At 36.1% G+C, this 19016-nt stretch overlaps 1 protein-coding gene across 2 annotated transcripts; it reads right to left on the bottom strand.

The window, feature by feature from the left end:
• Window positions 1-1579: 1579 nt before the first annotated feature.
• On the bottom strand, window positions 1580-5882 carry LOC105045223 (protein NETWORKED 3C). 2 transcript variants are annotated; one of them, XM_010923421.4, is made up of 3 exons: window positions 5754-5882; window positions 5027-5130; window positions 1580-2551 (listed from the first exon to the last, which is right to left on the bottom strand). In XM_010923421.4, the coding sequence occupies exons 2-3, from the start codon at window positions 5118-5120 to the stop codon at window positions 1887-1889; spliced, it is 759 nt and encodes a 252-aa protein (XP_010921723.1). In that variant the 5' UTR covers window positions 5121-5130; window positions 5754-5882; the 3' UTR covers window positions 1580-1886. The 2 variants fall into 2 exon arrangements, with proteins under 2 accessions (XP_010921723.1, XP_010921724.1); XM_010923422.3 differs by lacking the exons at window positions 5027-5130; window positions 5754-5882 and adding an exon at window positions 2628-4027.
• Window positions 5883-19016: the final 13134 nt, after the last annotated feature.

Here is a 19016-nt window from a genome sequence, read left to right as displayed (position 1 = left end):
TTGAAGTTACATTTGATTCTATTCCTATAGATGGGTATGCTTGTGGTGGTGACATTGAGTTCGAGCCAACAACTATTTGATATGTAGGTGTTTGATCCGTCATCTACAAGGTCAAGTAATTTAATAATTAACCCCCAAAAATATGAATTTGTTAACACTGAAAGAAAAAAAAAAAATCAAAATTAAAGCCTCATACCCTAGTCAATGATGGAATAGTGTGGCATCGAAGCTGCATAACAGATCCCTCCAGCTAGATCCCACGCTTCAATGAGAAAATAAAGGGAGAGAGGGAGGATCCCGCCCTTCAATGAGAAAATAAAAGGAGAGGAGGACGTTGGGGATCAGAGGAGGGTGAAGGCAAAGCAGCGGTAGAATGGAGGGAGGCGATGGACAAGACAGTGGACATCGAGGAGGAGGACGAGGTCGCCAAGCGGCGATAGAGAAGAGGAGGATCCCACCCTTCAACGAGAAAATAAAGAGAGAAAAGGAGCACCGAGGATCAGAAGAGGAGGGTGAAAGCAAGGCGGCGGCGGAAGGAAGGGAGGTGATGGGCAAGATAGTGAGCATCGAGGAGGAGGATGAGATCGGCGGTGATGATGGAAAGGCACTTGAAGAGGAGAGTAAAGAGGGCAGCACAGTTCTGACCGGCAACAAGATCAACAATGGTGGAGTAGAGAAAGGAGGAGCTTGAAGTAAGTGAAATCGTAAAAAACAAGAGATAGTTGAGGGTCGATCTAAGGGCTAGAGGCATTCGACAGTTCAAATACTAACGGGCAAAGAGAAAAAAATAATTTTTATTTTTGAAAAATATCAAATTAAATACTGAAGATCGAATCAATTAAACAACTTCAATTTGATTTTAAATCTAAACTAAAATTTTCAAAAGAAAAATTGAACCAAACATCAAAATAATTAACAGTTCGGTTCGATTTTTGGTTAACCTAATCATTTGCACACCCCCACACCTAATAGCTTTTGGATGATTGTGATAGCAGTACCACGTCACTCTGTGGGAGCCGACAGTGTTACTTCATTTTTCATGAGCCATCTACATTGGTGCCAATTCTCACGGGTGAATAAAACGCAGGCTACAGGTCAAAAGCTCTTAGCTCATCACCGGTGCTGATGTACTTTTTACTGTGCAGAAATGAACTATTAAATTTGCTTTCCGGAGTTCTTTTGCATGCGGCTTCTTCTTTCCCTCGGCATACGAACCGCAACTGAAGTCTGTAAGAACAAGAGCATGGTGTCCAGATATTAAGTTCTCCCAAGAAAAAGTTGATTAGCTTGACGACTAATACAGCTTCGGCCATCATATAACAGAACAAATTAAGGTGGGGTTACCAAGCTGGCTAACATGGCGGTTCTGCTAATAGACAACAAAGCATTCAATGTGAAGGAGATAGATAAACAGCGAATACACATGGCGGTTCTGCTAACGGACAAGGAAGTGTTCAATTCAAAGGAGACCGACGGGCAGTGAATACACACGTGTGTGTGCACACGAACATACGCATGCACACGTGTGTTGACACTCCATCTCTAAAGAGAATTATCAGTGCATTGAACAACCAGAATGTAAAAAGCCAAATCTGAAAGAAGCAACTGATATCATTTCTACAAGGAGACATGTCCTGGGTTTACAATGATCTAATTCAGAGAGGATGTCACAAGGTAAGATTACATATATGGGTGGGTCAGACACTACAAAAGTATACTATCTTCTCAAATATACATAGAAAATTTTGCTAAAATATTGAATTTCCATTACATCACACTACCCTGACTCAAGCCAAGCAAGTAAAGTTCACACTCTTAACCCTATAAATTAGTTATAAAGATACAATGTTGGTTCTACGAGATGTTATACCACAATGCAGATATCATTAGAGGGCCACAATTGTAGTCTGGGGCTTTGAGAGGCCAGCAAAAAGACTCCCTGAAAATATTTCCTTTGTCAGTTTCTTGAGTTCAAAATGGCTGCCTGATTTCTTCGGATCCTTGATGTGCTTCCTCAACAGAGCATTTTCCTCCTTTAGGATGTCCAAGGGCAAAGCAAGCTGTCTGATTACCTCCCTCTTCTCCTCATCTTTCTCTGCTAGCTTAGCCTTCAGAGTTGCATTCTCCTGTTTAAGTCTTTCCAGTTCTTTGCTCATCTGCTTCACCACATTATAGTCAGTCTTCTTATCTGGTACCTCTCTCGGCTTGCTCTCTGCTTCAGCTTCTTCTTGTTCAGGATCATCGACTTCAGAATCCTCAGAATCAAAAAAATCTGAGGAAAGCACTGATGACCCATCTGTTGTGCTGTTTGTTACCTTCTGTGACCAACTTTTGTCTAAGAAAGAGGGACCATATGATGTGTTGCGACGTATTCCACCTCCTGACTTGAGCAGGTCATATTGCTCAGCCAACGAACGTTGAGCTCGATAGAAATCTTCAATCATGTTCACAAGTTGGGGTCTCTTCTTGTAGTACATCTCTGCACGCTGAGCAAATGAGTCAGCATCTTCCTCTATCAGTTTCAGCATTTGCTTGGTCTTCTCTTCTAGTTCTGCACATAAAAGAAAAGCTATGAATCCCAAATCATGACATGATTAAACAAGACTAGCGATATAACAAAATTTAACCTGACCAAATTGTTGCAGATTTTCATCCTGTCTCTAACTTCTTGACTCATGCCAATGGTTCACGCTATTGGACACATATGTTTACAAAAAAATAAAATGGTGGTATCAGGTAGTCCACAGAAAGTAACATTTACTCTGATGATCCAAAGATATATGCGGACTATTTTATGAATGAGTTCTCATGCCTGACTACTAAGATGAAAAGGGTTGACATCTGGTGACAAGGCATGTGATGTTTCACCTTCATAATAATGAAAAGTACTTGAACCATTTTGCAATTGTTCTTTTGCTTATCATACGTAAACAAGAATGCAAATTGAATCTATAAGACAATGGGACTGACAGTCAACTCGAATTCCACACCATATTTCGATATATGAGAAAGAATAAGGATAACTGGCTAGCATTCTCAGCTATAAAAATTTAAAAAATAATAAACAATGCTTATTTTATGATTAGGGAGATAACTCTGTCCTAAACAACAATATAAGTCACTAATCTTTCTATCAAACTGAAGTAGCAATTGTTGAAGTTACTCATTACGTCAATTAGTTCATTAGTCCACAAATATAATCTTTACATAGGCTCACATTAAAATTAGCAATGTCAAATAATTTGCAATGCATGTGTACAGATTCATAAGCATCATGAGTGCATATTCACAAATGGAATGAACTGATAAATATAACATTTGATTCTAGTATGCTATGCTACACATAGCATGATGCATGTACACAAACTTGACTTGACATGAGTAACTTGACTTTACAAGGATCACCAAAAGATTGTCAAGAAAATGATAGAATGATCTAAAAACAGACAGCAAATTCACCATTAAAAAAGAATGGTAGGATAGTGTGAAGGTAGTATAACACATTCAGTGATTTTCTGTTGCAATTAACACATCTGAACAATCAAATGAATATAGAATGAAACTTGTCTCTTTGCTACTCCCTTATAAGCTTACTCTTAGTTTTTCTTCAAAAGGGAAACCCAATGACAGCATAACCATCTTCATCCAATACATTGTGAGTAACAAGATAAATAATTTTTGTCCTGTTTTTTATTATGAGAGGACCAATTACAACATTATACAAAAATTTATCACATTGTCATTTATGGATGCTTGCTCACAACTGTCCTAGATGGAAATGTGGCAAACAATTATCTTTCATTTGAAGTTTCAATATGTCTTGTTTTTCTTGCATTGGAACTGTAATAGGCTCACGAAAGAAGAGAGAGTGATATATTGAACTCTAATAGACAAGATCTATGGTCTTTATTTTACAAGAAGTTCAAAAGATAATGTTAAAAATGTCACATCAATAGAGAAAGAACAGAGAGATCTATTGCTTTATCTGCACTACACAAAACCAGGTCTACACGAAGGTAATGTTTCCGAATCATATAAAACTTTTCGAGCATTAATGCAATGATTATAGACAAATTTTAAAAACCTAAGCAAAAAGAAAAAAAATCTAGGTATTCATTTCTGATAGGAAAAAAGCCAAAATGTTATAATTGAAGAGACAATGAAGAAAATTTTTTGTCCCCATATCTTTTGTTAACTTCATGGCAAAAAAAATTACTTTCATAATTGATAGAAACAATGAATCAAAAATACCCCCCAAAATATCACTTGGTCTTTATGGCTGAAAATTTACTTCAGGATGATGTTAAATTTCACAGAACCTTGTCCCACTATGACTCATGCATTGTCGATGGCCTTTCTACAACAACTAATGACCGATACTCAGCCTGCAGCATGGTATAAGAAAACCTATCAAAAAATTTTCAATTTTTCATTGTGTATTCAGGGAGAAGAGAACAACAAAGAAATAGCTTCTTATCCTTAGCTTTAATTACCACGTAATCAGTTACCAAATAAATCGAGCAAATCCAGAATGAAAAGGTTAAAAATTAAAGTCAGGACATATTCTAGTTAGAAGATGCACGTGCGCCTAAGAACTATAACTTATTGCACCCATGGTTGTTCTGATGCCGAAAACAACAGAGGAAAAATGTCAAATAAATTACTTAGATGAATAGCAACTTTATCCCTTAGCAATAAGGGGCTATATTCGCTTGCAAGTGCACGTTTTCCTTGACCCACAAAACATGTAAAGATATTGGCAACAATAATAAAAGGGCTTCCACTCATCATCACTCCCTATAGACATTTAGTTTCCTTCAAATTGACAGTCATACATGTATTGAAAAAATCAACAATGGTCCATGGCAGAATTGAACCATGTAGGTCATGCAGTTTTACAAGCAGTTGAGTCATAAGGCCATATTCCAAGCATTCTTGAAAAGATCTTGTAAGTCACAAACAATTCTACTGCAACACCTACAAATCTTCTAACTTCAACTATGCACAGAGATCGAGAGAAACAAACCCGAAAGAGTCGATAATAACCACGGGGACTGCCTCAAGCAATCGTGTCTATCGAACCACCATGACTGGGGGAGCTCCTTCTTCATCGTCATCATCGCTTCTTACCTACATCCACCACCACCACATCCATCTTCATGACTCTATTCAAATCAAAGTGTACCACCAAACGGACAGAAACTTGCTCAGCCCGCCCATGGATTAATTTATTGTACTAAATCCAACTAACAATCGACATGGCCGAGGGCTTACAGGCTACCAACTCACAATTTTGAAGTCGCAAAATGGGGATTTTTGCCCCTTTTCCCCCCGAAATAAAATCTCACGAAGGTAAAAGATAAAAAATTCTGGAAAAATGGCCACAGATTGCATGAAACAAAAATTTTATCACGGCAATATAGAAATCGATCATTCCAGAATGCCTCAAATAGTCTGAAAATCGAAAAGTAGCACCCAAAAAATAAAAAAATAAAAAAGAACACTTTTTTGGCTCTGCTGTGTTCTTCCTCTACTTCTTTTAGTCGTTAAAGATCAAAAATTTGAATAAGTATCCAGCATACGCCATTCTTCCCTAATCTCTACTCCAAGTCATATTTTTTCAGAAAACAAACAAAAAGATCCGATCTTTTACAGAACGAAAAGAACAAAAAATGGATTCCAAAAACCCCCCAAAAAACCCTAAAAATCTCAGAAAAGCGAGAGAGAGCCAGAGTGAAAGAGATAGAGAGAACCTGGAGAGAATCTTCTCGAGCCTTCTTCTTCCTCTGGGTCGTCGCCTTCTTCTCGGGTGACGAGAGAAGCTTGGGTGTTTTTATTTGAAATAAAAGGAGGCGTCGTTCCCCCTCCCCAGCCCTCTGTATCCAGCCTTCTCCCCCGCCTCTTAAAATGTGGGTTCTACTGTAATTCCTGTTCCCGAACCTATAGGAAGTCGACGCGTGTACTCCAGTGCGGATAATGACGTTAATCTCTGTGGTACTCAGCATTTTTCCGTGTAAAAGGAGGAAACCATTTAATTCCTCCTTTTTGGCTAAATAAACCATTTATTTCCTTCAAGTGCACCCGGATGCCCTTTTACCAGCTTCCTACCTTTATCTTTCTTCTATAGTGAATTTTCCAATTTAACAGTAAAATAAAATATATTGCTTGGGGAATACATGCTTACTGGATTGGGAATATTTTGATTCTATATTTATTTCTTTGAGGTAGTTGGAAGGCAGCTTAAATCTCAAGCATAATTTTAACTGGAATCTAAATCCAACTTCCTTAAATAGTACAAAGCTAGCATAGACTATATATTCAAAAATTAAGTCTGCAAACTTACAATACTAACTAGATTGCATGATTTATCAATAAACAAATTTCACCTAGTTTAAGATGGCTGAGTCTAATGTCAATCATATATAATATATTAGAAAATAATTAAAAGTGATTATGCATATGCATATAAATAATTATAATTTAGCTTATTAGAATGGTGATTTTTGTTTTTTGAGAATTATGATGATAATGTCAGTTTATGTTTAAACTTAAAGAATTTTTCTCATGATATGCATTAGGAGTAGGTTGCCAATTGCTAAAGCTGAGCCATATTTTCATGAGACTAATATATTATATAAACTTTGGGTTACAGTTCTACTTAAATTTTAAAATTAACATAGTCTGATATCTTAAAACAAAAACAATCTAGGCTAAAATCAGGTACATTTTTTCTATTTCAAAATTTAGTTTGGGTGTTTCCCTTCTTCACTTTATTATGAATTTATCTTGGTTGAATTGGATTGAGTAAAACAAGGATTGCTGGAGCATAAGATGGTCAGATCTGCATTAGATGCTTTGGATGGTCAAGTGGTTTGGGACAAATCCAAGGGCATTTCCGGGGCTCTCAGGCCTTTCAAACTTGAGAATAATTAAGGTTGGATGTTTGGAGCTGCAACGGTCGGGAGAGTACAGGTGGGCCTTGCGTGGTCCGGGGATGCTCCTCGTGGAGTCCACCTCCATTGAATCCTATGGTTCCAACACTCTCTCTTTTTGGTACGCATTGTGACACCCACAACGGCTACTTACAGCGTTTTATAGCTAAATAAATCAATCAAGTGTATGATTTTAGCTTCTAAGCTTTTTATCAAATATCAGTTTGGTAAAAAACACCTTGAAGTAGTTGAGATATAATAATGCTTTAGAAGTTCTCATTTTTGACATTTTAGGCAACTGCATATTGTACAGGAAGATTGGATTCTAGCATGTTGGAAGTATTTCTTCCTCAACGGCTTCTTCGTGCAAGGACTGTGGATGGAGAAAATTGCGTAGCATCGAAGCTTGTATAATAGAAAATATAATGAATCGTATATCACTAGTATACTATTATTTACCATTTGACTCACCTGGTAATGTCACTTGTTGTTAACATCGGCTACCTAGATTTAAATCCGGCCTGTCCTCATCAATGTGACGAACTACCCTAGGATTTTACATTATGGGACCCACAATAGATCTTTATGCTCAATTTTTTAATATTTTGTTCTCTTGATTCCACGGATGTAACTATATTTGGATGGTTTAATTTATCTGATCTACCAAAGAAATGCTGTCCTACCCTATTTTGACTAGATTCCTTCCCATCTTATTTTTCAATATTAAAAAAATATATATCATAATGAAATAATTAGGGGTGAAAATGATCGGATAATATCTAGTCGGATCTGTTTTTGTATCCGAATCTATTTGAATATAATAAAAATTTAAATATTTAATTAATATTTATATCTGTATCTATATCTGTCAAGCAAAAATGGATGTGAATATAGATAGACAACTATTCGATGAATATCTGAATATTTAATTTTATTTATAATTCTATTTAATTTTATGGAGCATCAATTATTTTTAAAAGACATATATGATTATATTAATATATTGTTAACTTGATTTATCATCCAATGTATAATATTTTTTATTTTATGATCAAAAATTTAATTATTTGACCTATATCCATATTTATATCTATATTTTTAATATTTGATTTATATTCGTATCTATTTAAAATAAATACAGATATAAATATACTGATATTCGATCCTGTTTTAGTCCTAAAAATAATTTATATAGTTAAAGATAGCAACTAGCAAATTGTAAAATAATAATATTGATTCTTAAAATGACTCCTAACCATCTTTTATCGTATCAAAGTCCACATAGTGTTTGACTTTGTTTTTGAAATTTAACTTCTAAAATAAACCACTATATTAAAGTTTAAGAGTAATAAGAATTGATACAGGGAATATTTCGTTTGATCTCAATCTTTATGGAGTAAACTTCAGATTGGCACAACCAATCTTATAATCTCGAAAATGGACAATCAAAAATTGAGATCATACTAGTCCATAATATCGGTAACACTTATACTCTAGCATCATTATCGCAATCGTTATCATGCACCAAACTGTTAGGCAATGTGGCTAGCCGTTATGGTCTCTTCAAATCATATGTTAGCCATGGTGCATAATTACCACGTATGCAATCATCACAGAAATGATCGCTCATTATGAAAATAACTACTGACCCTCCTCTATAAATAGACGGAAGTAGGAAACTATCAAGAAAGCCTCTCACATGATCGAAAGCAACTACTGACCCTCCTCTTCCATTGTTCTATGATCTCTCACTAACTTGAGCATGAAAGGATCTTTTATTGGAAAATATCCGATAAAAGGACTTCTTCACAGATCTAGTATTCGTACTCAAAAACTTTGATAGCAACACCAACCTTAGTGCGCTTCAGTTCCCACCAACCTCAAGTTCCATAACAACAAGAATCATTTTAACCCTTCTAAGATTAATGTGGTGTATGTTATGTATAAAATAGATGATAGACAAATGCTTGATATTATTCAATAGATGTAATAAACGTGAGAAGACGTATAGATGGCTATTTCTCATGCATTAAAGGGAGTTTGGCTCACTACAAAAAAAAAAGAGTTTAGCTAACCATTATAACCGGAAAGATATGATGTTGGCATCTTGGATAGATCATAAGCATAGTTTAGCAAAAAAAAAAAAATCATAAAGGTAACTCCATCATGCTTGCCTCGAATCGATTCATTTTGGCCAGATTCCAAAAATCTTGTAGACATTTTTGTTCATCTAAAATAAAAAATATATATTTTTATTAAGGATGGCAACAAATCAGATATGATTGAATCAGACCATATCTATACCTATCTCATAAGTAAAAATCTCTATCATATCCACATCATATTCATCTTGGGTCGAATCAAGTAGAGATACGAGTCGGATCAGTTAGATAGATAAGAAGAGTTGGATCAGATGAAGGTAAATAATATAAAATTATTATAATTTTAAAAGAAGATATATATTAAGGTTGTTATTGGGGTGTAAGTCATTTTTTACTAATCAAAGCACTTCGGCCTAAGATGAGGTGATCTGAACCACAAAACAACAAGTCTACAACCCTGACAATAACTGATTTTCCCACCAAATGGAAGCCAATTTGATGAATATCGAATTTAGCTCATCACAAATCGATCTAGACATCAAATAAATATCATCCTGAGGCTTACGACCTCACTTATACTCAATCGACCTCAGATTCACATCGAAGTGGCATCCCAGGATCAACCTCCAGTCATCAGCTTACTCAACGATGAAGTCGACCCAATAGAATCTCCCAGAATATCACACAACCATCTATGACTTTTAGAATATAAAAGGAATCCACGAGTAATACCCACAACTAATGCCCACAACTAACAATCATGATTCGTAGGTTAGTGGGCGACTCTCTATCCTAATAGCCTATCAGATTAAGGTCTAACAATATACCAGATTATGGCATAATAGCCCACTAGATTTAAGCATAACAGCTTATGACTCCACCTCTATATAAAGAAGTAATGAAAGGATCCTCAAGTAAACAAGCAAAAAAGAAAACAATGCCTGCCCTCTCTTACTCTCCCATTTCTTTTCTTCTTTCTTACTCTGAAGCTCTAGCTAACTTAAGCATCAAAGAGTCCTCCACTAGAATCTCTTTAGTGAGTGTGGACTTTCATTATAGGTTCTTAAAAGAGGAAGCACCCTCAAATCAGATCCGAGCTCCATGATAGTAAGCGATCAATATCAGTTTAGAGACTTACAGCAATAGATTGGCACTATTGAAAAGATCTATCGCTCATTTAAGAAAAAGAAGGAAGAAATGGTGAGAATGCGGATACAAAACACCTCCACCACTTCTCGCCATTAGTCGTGTAGTAGAATGCAAAGCATCTAATGATAGGTCTGACCCAACCTACTATAGTGGTAGATCCGCAACAGCCTAATGTCCTGATCCAACAAGTCCAAGCATTGACCATTGCCGTGCAGTAGCTCCAACAAGTTATGGAGAAGGAAAGCCAGTATGAGCCGGCTCGCCAAGTAGCTCCATCACCGCATAGCTGCTAGTCCCACCCCAGGAACTTGGGAAAGATCCTATAGTGTTCTCATCACTCTAAACTAGCCCTTCGCCAATCTCAGTCACCTCAACAAAGCCCTAAGAGAATGGATCGATGATGGTGAACCTCGAAGTTTTCGAAAGGAGGATCAACTTTGAGGTACTCCCCATGCCTCGGTGGGTCTCAGTGTAAGGATGATCTAAAGCAAAAGATTTAAGAGATCAAGTGAAAACTTGAGACATTCTGGGAGGAAGATTGAAGGCTTAACGACTCCCTCGTCTTTAGCTTGCACCCATCTTTTTTCTAAAGGATACTAGAGGAACTGATCACGTCTCAGTTCAAAATACCATAAATAGAACCATACAATGGTTCCTCAAATCAGCTGGACCACCTCGAGGGCTATAGGGTCCTCATAATGCTCTAGGGGTTATAGATGCCTTTCTCTATCTTGCCTTCCCAACCACACTCAAGAAGTCAGCACAAGCATGGTACTCCTGTCTCCAACCAGAGATCATTTATTCTTTTAAGCACCTCGAAGGTAATTCATCTAACACTTCGGCAACAACCGATCCCAGCTGATGAACTTCGACAATTTCTTCTCGATATACTAGAAAAAAGGGGAGTTACTATACAATTACATGACATGATTCAATATGATCACACTGAAAGTTTGCAACCTTAATGAAGTGATTGTGGTGTTGACTCTCAAAAGGAGATAAAAACTTTCTAAAGGACTACGCCGACCTCCTTGCTTATGCTTGAAAGTATGCATAGGCCAAGGAAGCAGTAGTTGTCTACTAGCAATCTGAGGGAAGTAAAGAGGGAACCAAAAAGCATCCCTAGAAGAGCTCGGGGAACCCCATGGTGAGGTTAGATTCTTCCACCACTAGAAGAACCAAAGGCTGAGGAGCTCATCTCATTAGTTCAACACCTACGCCCTCCTGACTGCACCTTAGTCCCAAATCCTTATGAAGATCAAGGGAAAGAGATACCTTTGTCAGCTAGAGTCAATGAAGGCCCCGATGATAAGATGGAACCAAAGGAAGTATTGTCGATTCTATCATGGTGTCGATGATGACATCAAGGACTGCTATCAGCTGAAAGATAAGATTGAGGCTCTAATTCAAAGAGGATATCTCAAGAAGTACATCTGAGATCAGAAAAATTGGATAACTGAGCAGCCACCTCAACGTCAAGCTGAGGAAGAGAATAACAGCAACCGACCAATAGCTACCATCATCAAAATTATCTTGAGATTCACTAGGGGTGGTAGCGAGCCGAGTTGAGAATCTATCTCCAAAGAAGCAATAAATGGGTGATGTAATTACTTTTTCTGATGAGGATATTTAAAGAGTTCAAACTCCTCATGATGATACTGTTATCGTCGTTATGATGACAGCAAAGTATGATGTAAAAAAATTCTTATTGATAATGGAAGCTTGATTGATGTCTTATTTTATTATGCTTTCTGGAGAATGAAACTACCAATTGATCAATTGAGATGGATCAATACACCCCTCATCGGGTTTTTCAAAGACTCTATCTTGGTCAAAGGAGAAATAATCTTACCTAATATAGCGAGACAAGAATCTCGATAAGCTACTGTACAATTAACTTTCTTGGCTATCCAAGTCCCATATGTCTATAATGCTATTATCGATCAGCCCAGGCTTAATATACTTTGGGCAACAGTGTTCACTTACCATCTCTTGGTGAGATTTCTGACAAGAAACTAGATCAGTGAAATCTGAGGAGACCAGATGCTGGCTAATAATGCTTCATGGCCTTAATAAAAGAAAAGAAGCCCATAGAGTCTCTACTAATCAAGAGCCTCGATCATTGAGATGAACTCAATGAGGCCCGAGGTGAACCTATTGAATGACTGGAGTCCGTACCACTTAGAGAAGAGGATCTATGTAAGATGATCTAGATCAGGATGATGCTAATGACCAACTTGCAAGCCTATTTACTGTAGTTTTTATAGGCCAATACTGACATCTTTGCCTGGTTAGCTTCCAACATGCTAGGTATTCCTCCTAACATTATTGTTCATAGACTAAATATCGACCTTGAACATCGCCCATTCCAGTAAAAGAAGAGGAGTTTCATACTGAATTGATAGTAGACGATAGATGAGGAGGTAGATAAACTTTTGATGGTAGGCTTCATTCAAGATGCTCATTACCTCGACTGGCTGGCAAATGTGGTGATGGTGAAAAAAACCGATGGCAAATAGTAGATATGCATCAACTATATCGATCTCAATAAAACTTATTCGAAGGATAGCTTTTTATTATCATAGATTGACCAGCTCATAGATACCACTTCAGGACATAAGCTTCTGAGCTTCATGAATGCCTCTCTGGATATAACTAGATTCGGATGGAGCTCAAGAATAAGAAAAAGATGGCATTTATCACTGATAAAGGTTTATACTATTACAAAGTAATGCCATTTGATTTGAAAAATATAGGTGCAATGTATTAGTGCCTCACCATAAGGTGTTCAAAAATTAGATTAATTGAACCGAAGTAGATTGGCACATAACCAACCCAAAGGAAGCTTTTGAAGAGCTAAAATAATATTGATGAAGTTGAACCCAACAAAGTCCACCTTCGGAATCACCTTGAAAAAATTTCTATGATTTATGTTGATGCAGTGCGAGATCAACATGAATCTAGAAAAGATTTGAACTATCTTGAAAATGAAGCATCCAACCTCGAACAAGGATATGCAGCACCTCGTAGGAAGGATAGTCACCCTTAGTTGGTTTGTCTGGAAATCGGCTAAAAGATATCTCCCTTTCTTCAAATTCTATGCCTAATGAAGAACTTCAGTTAGACAGAAGAATGTGAAGCTGCATTCCAGAGTCTCAAGAACTACTTTGGATCTCCCCTATTGCTATCCAAACCAGACATAGGTGAAGTTCTATACCCCTATTAGCTATCTCACCTCTTGCAGTGAGTTCGTTGCTATTTTAAGAAGAAGAAAAGATCTAGAAAATAATTTACTATGTCAGCAAGATGCTACGAGATGTGGAGACCACATACTCTAGATCAGAGAAAATCATGCTCACCCTTGTTATCTTGGTCCAATGACTTCGTTCTTACTTCCAGACTCATTCGGTGGTCTTCTTAACTGACCAACCACTGAAAGATATCTTGCAAAGGCCCCACACTTTGGGGTAAATGATAAAATGGGTGATTGAGCTCAGCAAGTTCGACATCAATTATCGACCCCGATCCACCATGAAAGCCCAAGTCCTGGCTTACTTCACTGCTGAAAATACTATTCCTAAGGAGTCAACCCTGAAACATCCAAGGAATAGGGAGATGTTTTATAGTGGGTCTTGCATGTCGATGGAGCCTCCAATTCTTAAGATAGTAGAGCGAGCTCATTCTCACTAGGCCTGATGGAGTTGCGATCATATACACACTTTGGTTTGATTTCAATGCCTCTAATAATGCAGCTAAATATGGGGCACTAATCGTCAGCCTTAGCATCAGCAAGGAGCTTGGCATGGAATAACTCAAGGTCTTCGCTGACTCCTAATCAGTCGTCGGCCATATACAAGGAGAATATGAAGCTCAGGAACAAACAATTGTCAAATACTTGCAAAGGCTCAAGGAGCTATCCTTACCTTTGACAAATTCAAAATTCAATAGATATCGGGGATCGAAAATGTCCAGGCAAATATACAATCTTGATTAGCCAACTCGAGTTATAACGAGCTCAATCGAAGAGTTCTTCTTGAGTACTTAGAAAAATCTAGCATTGAGGAATAATCCATGATCCTATAGGTTAACCATGAGCCAAGCTAGATAGACCCACTCATAAGTTACCTCATCAGCGGTGTCCTCCCTACAAATCCTATTAAAGCTTGAAGGATCGAAAGGCTGACCCCATAGAATATTCTTCTCAAAGGAAAGCTGTATAAAAGATCATACTCACTACCCCTACTCAAGTACCTTTGATCATCTAAAGCCAATTATGCTATTTGGGAGGTGCATGAAGGAATCTATGGAAATGAGTTGGGGAGTACATCACTAGCTTATAAAGTACTCTAATAAGAATACTACGACCAACTCTGCAGTAGGACACTGAGGAGCCCATCAAAAAATGTGATCAATACCCAAGCTATGCTAATATCTAGTGCCAACCTTCAGCTGAGCTCACACCAATCTTTGCACCTTGGCCATTTTGCCTACTAGAAAATCGATATTGTTGGTCCTTTCTCACAAGAGATTGGATAAAGAAAATTTCTCATCTCGCCATCAACTATTTCATGAAGTGGGTCAAAGCTGAGTCTCTGGCACAAGTCATCAAGAAAAAAGTCCAAGATTTTATTTGGAAGTCAATTATTTATCGATTCAAACTTTCTTTGGCCATCATCATCGATAATTAGCAACTATTCGATAACCCATAAGTTCAAAGAGTTCTGCTCAAAGTTTATATCAACAATAGACTCACCTCAGTAGGATACTCATAATCCAACAAAGAAGTCGAGGTAACTAACCAAACTAAAGCTAAGCTAAGTCAAAGGACTTTGGGTAGAGAAACTCCATAGCATCCTCTAGGTCTATCAAACTACTCCTAGAGTATCGATTAGAGAAATGTCCTTCAGCCTTGCATTTGCACCGAAGCAATCATCCTTGTTAAGATCGGCCTTCCATCAATCTAAGTAGAGAACTACTAAGCAAGCCAATTTTGGTCAACTATGAGCGAATCCTGATCTACTAAAAAAATAAGAGAACAAGCTCAGATCAGAATAGCTTTGTACCTATTAGCGGATAGCTCGGTACCATAACACTAGAGTCAAATTGAAAGCCTTCCGACCTAGAGACCTCATGCTCAGATGACCTGAAGTATCCAAACTTACAAACAAGATAAGCTATCTCCAAATTGGGAAGGTCCATATCAGATCTTAGAGGTCATTTGACCAGGATCCTATAGGATTGAAGAGGTCAACAGCAAGATCATTCCCCAAACATGGAATGCCAAAAATCTAAGGGTATACCATCAGTAAGCTTCCAAGCTTGTATTACTAAAAAATCAATGAAATATATATTGTTCTTGATTTTCTTTTCAAAAAATTTTACAAGTACCAAAAATCAGATTCTAGCTCATCTAGAAACACCTCGGTCCTAGCTAGAACTACTAAGCAAACGATAGGAGATGCATCTATTATATGGAGATACTCCAAGCTCCGGCTTGGACCTCCTTGACTAGATTAGTAGATCGATCTCTCAGAGATATCTTAGCTCCAACAAAGACTTTCAAACATGTGTTCGGCCAACACCAACATGGAGGAGATATTCTGACTTAAGTTGAGACCTTCAAACTAAAATAGGAAGCTATGATCTCAATGGCTCTGATCAAAAATCAACTTTGAATTCGACTTGATTAATGACCACCTTGGATCCAAGTACCACTTCAAAGTGACTCGTGACTCTGCAAAGGCCCCAGCCCCAATAAGAATACCCTCTCAGGAAAATCCAACAAGGGCTACTTTGATTATAAGCTCCAAAAAGCTAAATCTATTTTGGTCAAATCGACAACAAGCCCAAAGGGCTAAATCAGACTTTGGTTCTATTTTCAACTTAAATCTACTTTGGCTTGTTAGATGTATGTCCTAGAAGTCAATATGACATACACATTGTAACAATTCTAGGATATATTTTTATATTTAAATAATTAATTTATCAAAGTGGATAATTTTTATCTATTCTTGTATTATGTATCTGAGAATCATCCAAAAAATTAATAATTTAAAGATACATATTTTAAAAAATTTAGATTTGAGATATGTATAATTAATTTTTAAATTATTTTTGATCGATAGATCATCATTGGGATGGAGATTGATCTGGTTAGATCGGTGTATGGATCATTTTTTTTGGAATAGATGAGTCTCAAGTCTATAGTAAGAGATTTGAACGAGAGTATGATGGTTGTTGGAGAACATCGATACTAAGCATGACCATATGAGAGATCACATGAATATCTATTCATCGTCAGTGATCATCTCGATGCTATAGTGGTGTGAGTAGTTCCTTGACCTACGATGCTTTGGCTGCTCATAGTGAGATTATTGTAATTTGACTGCACATAAATATGATTTTTAACCATTTGGATCCTTATAGTATATGTTGGTTATAGTAGATTCATTACAGAATTAGAGTGCGTACTTATATATAGAAATCTATCGACTTTAGTAGATAAAGAAGTCCTATGGGATTTAAGAAGTCAAGTCTATAAGTCTATGGCTATAGCAAGGTAATTAATAAAAAAAAATTTTATGAGTATCATATGTGGACCTGAGCTAATCTAATTTTTCATATAATAGATGTTGGAGTTTGACAAATTTTCATAACCTCTGTCTTGTCAGGACTCACGATAAGAGGAACTGAATGACACGATAACTATACCTAGGGGTTCTATTTTTTATTCTACTGGATTGCCACCATATGCTACTAGATAGAAACTCACTAAGATTATTTTGAATCGATAATCCTTGTTGGGTGTGAGTTAGAATTATTCTAGCCCATCGAAAGGTATTTCGATGATACTGTGATGGAGATCATAGTATGTCTCACTATCAGTCAGAATAAGAACTTATGAGATCATACATAAAAGAGATTCTTGACTGATTGGATGGTTGAGTTATAATTATAATCATAATAGAATTTGATTATCAATATGATTGATAATGATATGATTGATAATAAAAGTTGCAATTAAGTAATTCGCTAAGTGTTAGTGAATTATAAGAGGATCAATCAGTAATTGATTGCTGTTTGACTCAATTTGATTGAGTTATGAGATTCAAATTAGATCTAATTAAAATAGATTCAATTTGATTTAGTTTGAATTTGATTTGATCAAATCTAATTGAATTATGAGATAACCTAATTATATAAGGAGATCAATTTTTAGTTTGACTAGAACTTGATTCAATCAATTTTTTAATTAGATTAAGATTCAATTAGATTTAATTAAGTTCCAAATTAGACTAAAATTAACTTATTTTGAATGCAACCTAATCTTAATTTGGTTAGAATTAAATTAACTTTAAATCAGATTTAAATCTGTACTTAAAGGAATCCTAGTTAGACTAGGATTCTATCTCCATGTGCCCTACATGCCCATGCCTATAGGAATACCGCATCTCCATGATTTTTGTGCATCCAAAACTCACACCAAGCCTTCCACATGTCCTCCCTTGCTCCTTTTCAGATCTAGTTTGATTTGGAATTAAATCAATTTGGTTATGAATCAAAATAAGAGTCCTAATTTGATAAGGTATTTGACCTTGTCAAAACCTAAACCCTATCTAACTCATGGATGCCATCTATAAATAAGGGGGCTTTGGGATGAAAATAAGATCAAAAAACCTTTCTTGGGGCATGGGTTCCTCTTGGGCATTGGGTTTTAGAGAGAAGAGAGAAGGTAAAAGAAAAAGGATTCTCATAGCTTCTTCTTCCTCATCTTCTTCTCTCCTAGTCTTCTTCTTCTTTGAGATAGCCTTAGAAATTGAAGAAGGTCCTTTTTAACCATCAAGAAAGTAATTTTTATAAGAAAACTAATACTTCAGAGAGATCAAAAACCTCCAATCAGATTAGGTCTTGTGTGGATATCCGTAGAGATCGGACACGTGTGCAGCTATATCAGAACCTGAGACATCCTAAATCTAGATCTGAAGGAGTTTAGTGATTCAGATATATGATTTGATATATATTTATTTTTATTTTTCTAAAATAGATGCTTTATGTCTTGTTTGTCATCGTATAACTAGATCTATAGGTATAAAATTTAGATCTATGCATAATTTAATCTTGTCTTCCGCTACTTATTTTTCAAACTTATTTTGAAAACTGCATATGAAATATCTTAAATTCAATAGTGATATAGAGCCACAAGTTCATATGCACGAACATAAGATGAGTTCTGATTTTTAATCAAAGCTAAATTAATAAGATTAATGATCCGACATCGGTATGCAATGTTATAAAGGTTGCTTCATATCGATGTTAGATCCTTTTGAAAAGTATTTTCAAAATTTAGATCTAATTTTTATTGATCTGCAAAGCTATTTTTAGATTTGAAGATAATCATGTATGAGATATATGAGGAGTGATTTAGATCTAAAAAGTAATTTTAGATCTAATTTTATCATATATGAGTGATTGCTGAAATTTGAAAAACTAGTTTCAATATCATATCATATTTAGATCTTAAATTTAGAATTTAGATCTAAAATTTGAAAATTATTTTGAGATCATAATATGTTAAATCATTCATATAATTCAAATCTGAAATTTAGATTTTAGATCTGAATTTAATGTTAATAAGATTAACATTGATCATGGCTAAATTAAAATTAGGTTAAATATTTTGATTACACCTAGGGTAATTGATTTGAACCTAATGGAATCCAATCGATTTGAGCGGTTCATCAAATCCATTCAAGAGTTGATTTGAATTAGGTCAAGAGTACTTACGATCAAATCAATAGTTGTAGTTGGTCAGATCGATTAATTCATATGCCAA

Source organism: Elaeis guineensis, chromosome 5 (genome assembly GCF_000442705.2).
Source record: "Elaeis guineensis isolate ETL-2024a chromosome 5, EG11, whole genome shotgun sequence".
NCBI classification, from domain to species: Eukaryota; Viridiplantae; Streptophyta; class Magnoliopsida; order Arecales; family Arecaceae; genus Elaeis; species Elaeis guineensis.
The sequence above is the reverse complement of the archived record's forward strand: the minus strand, read 5'-3'. Positions and strand labels throughout refer to the sequence as shown.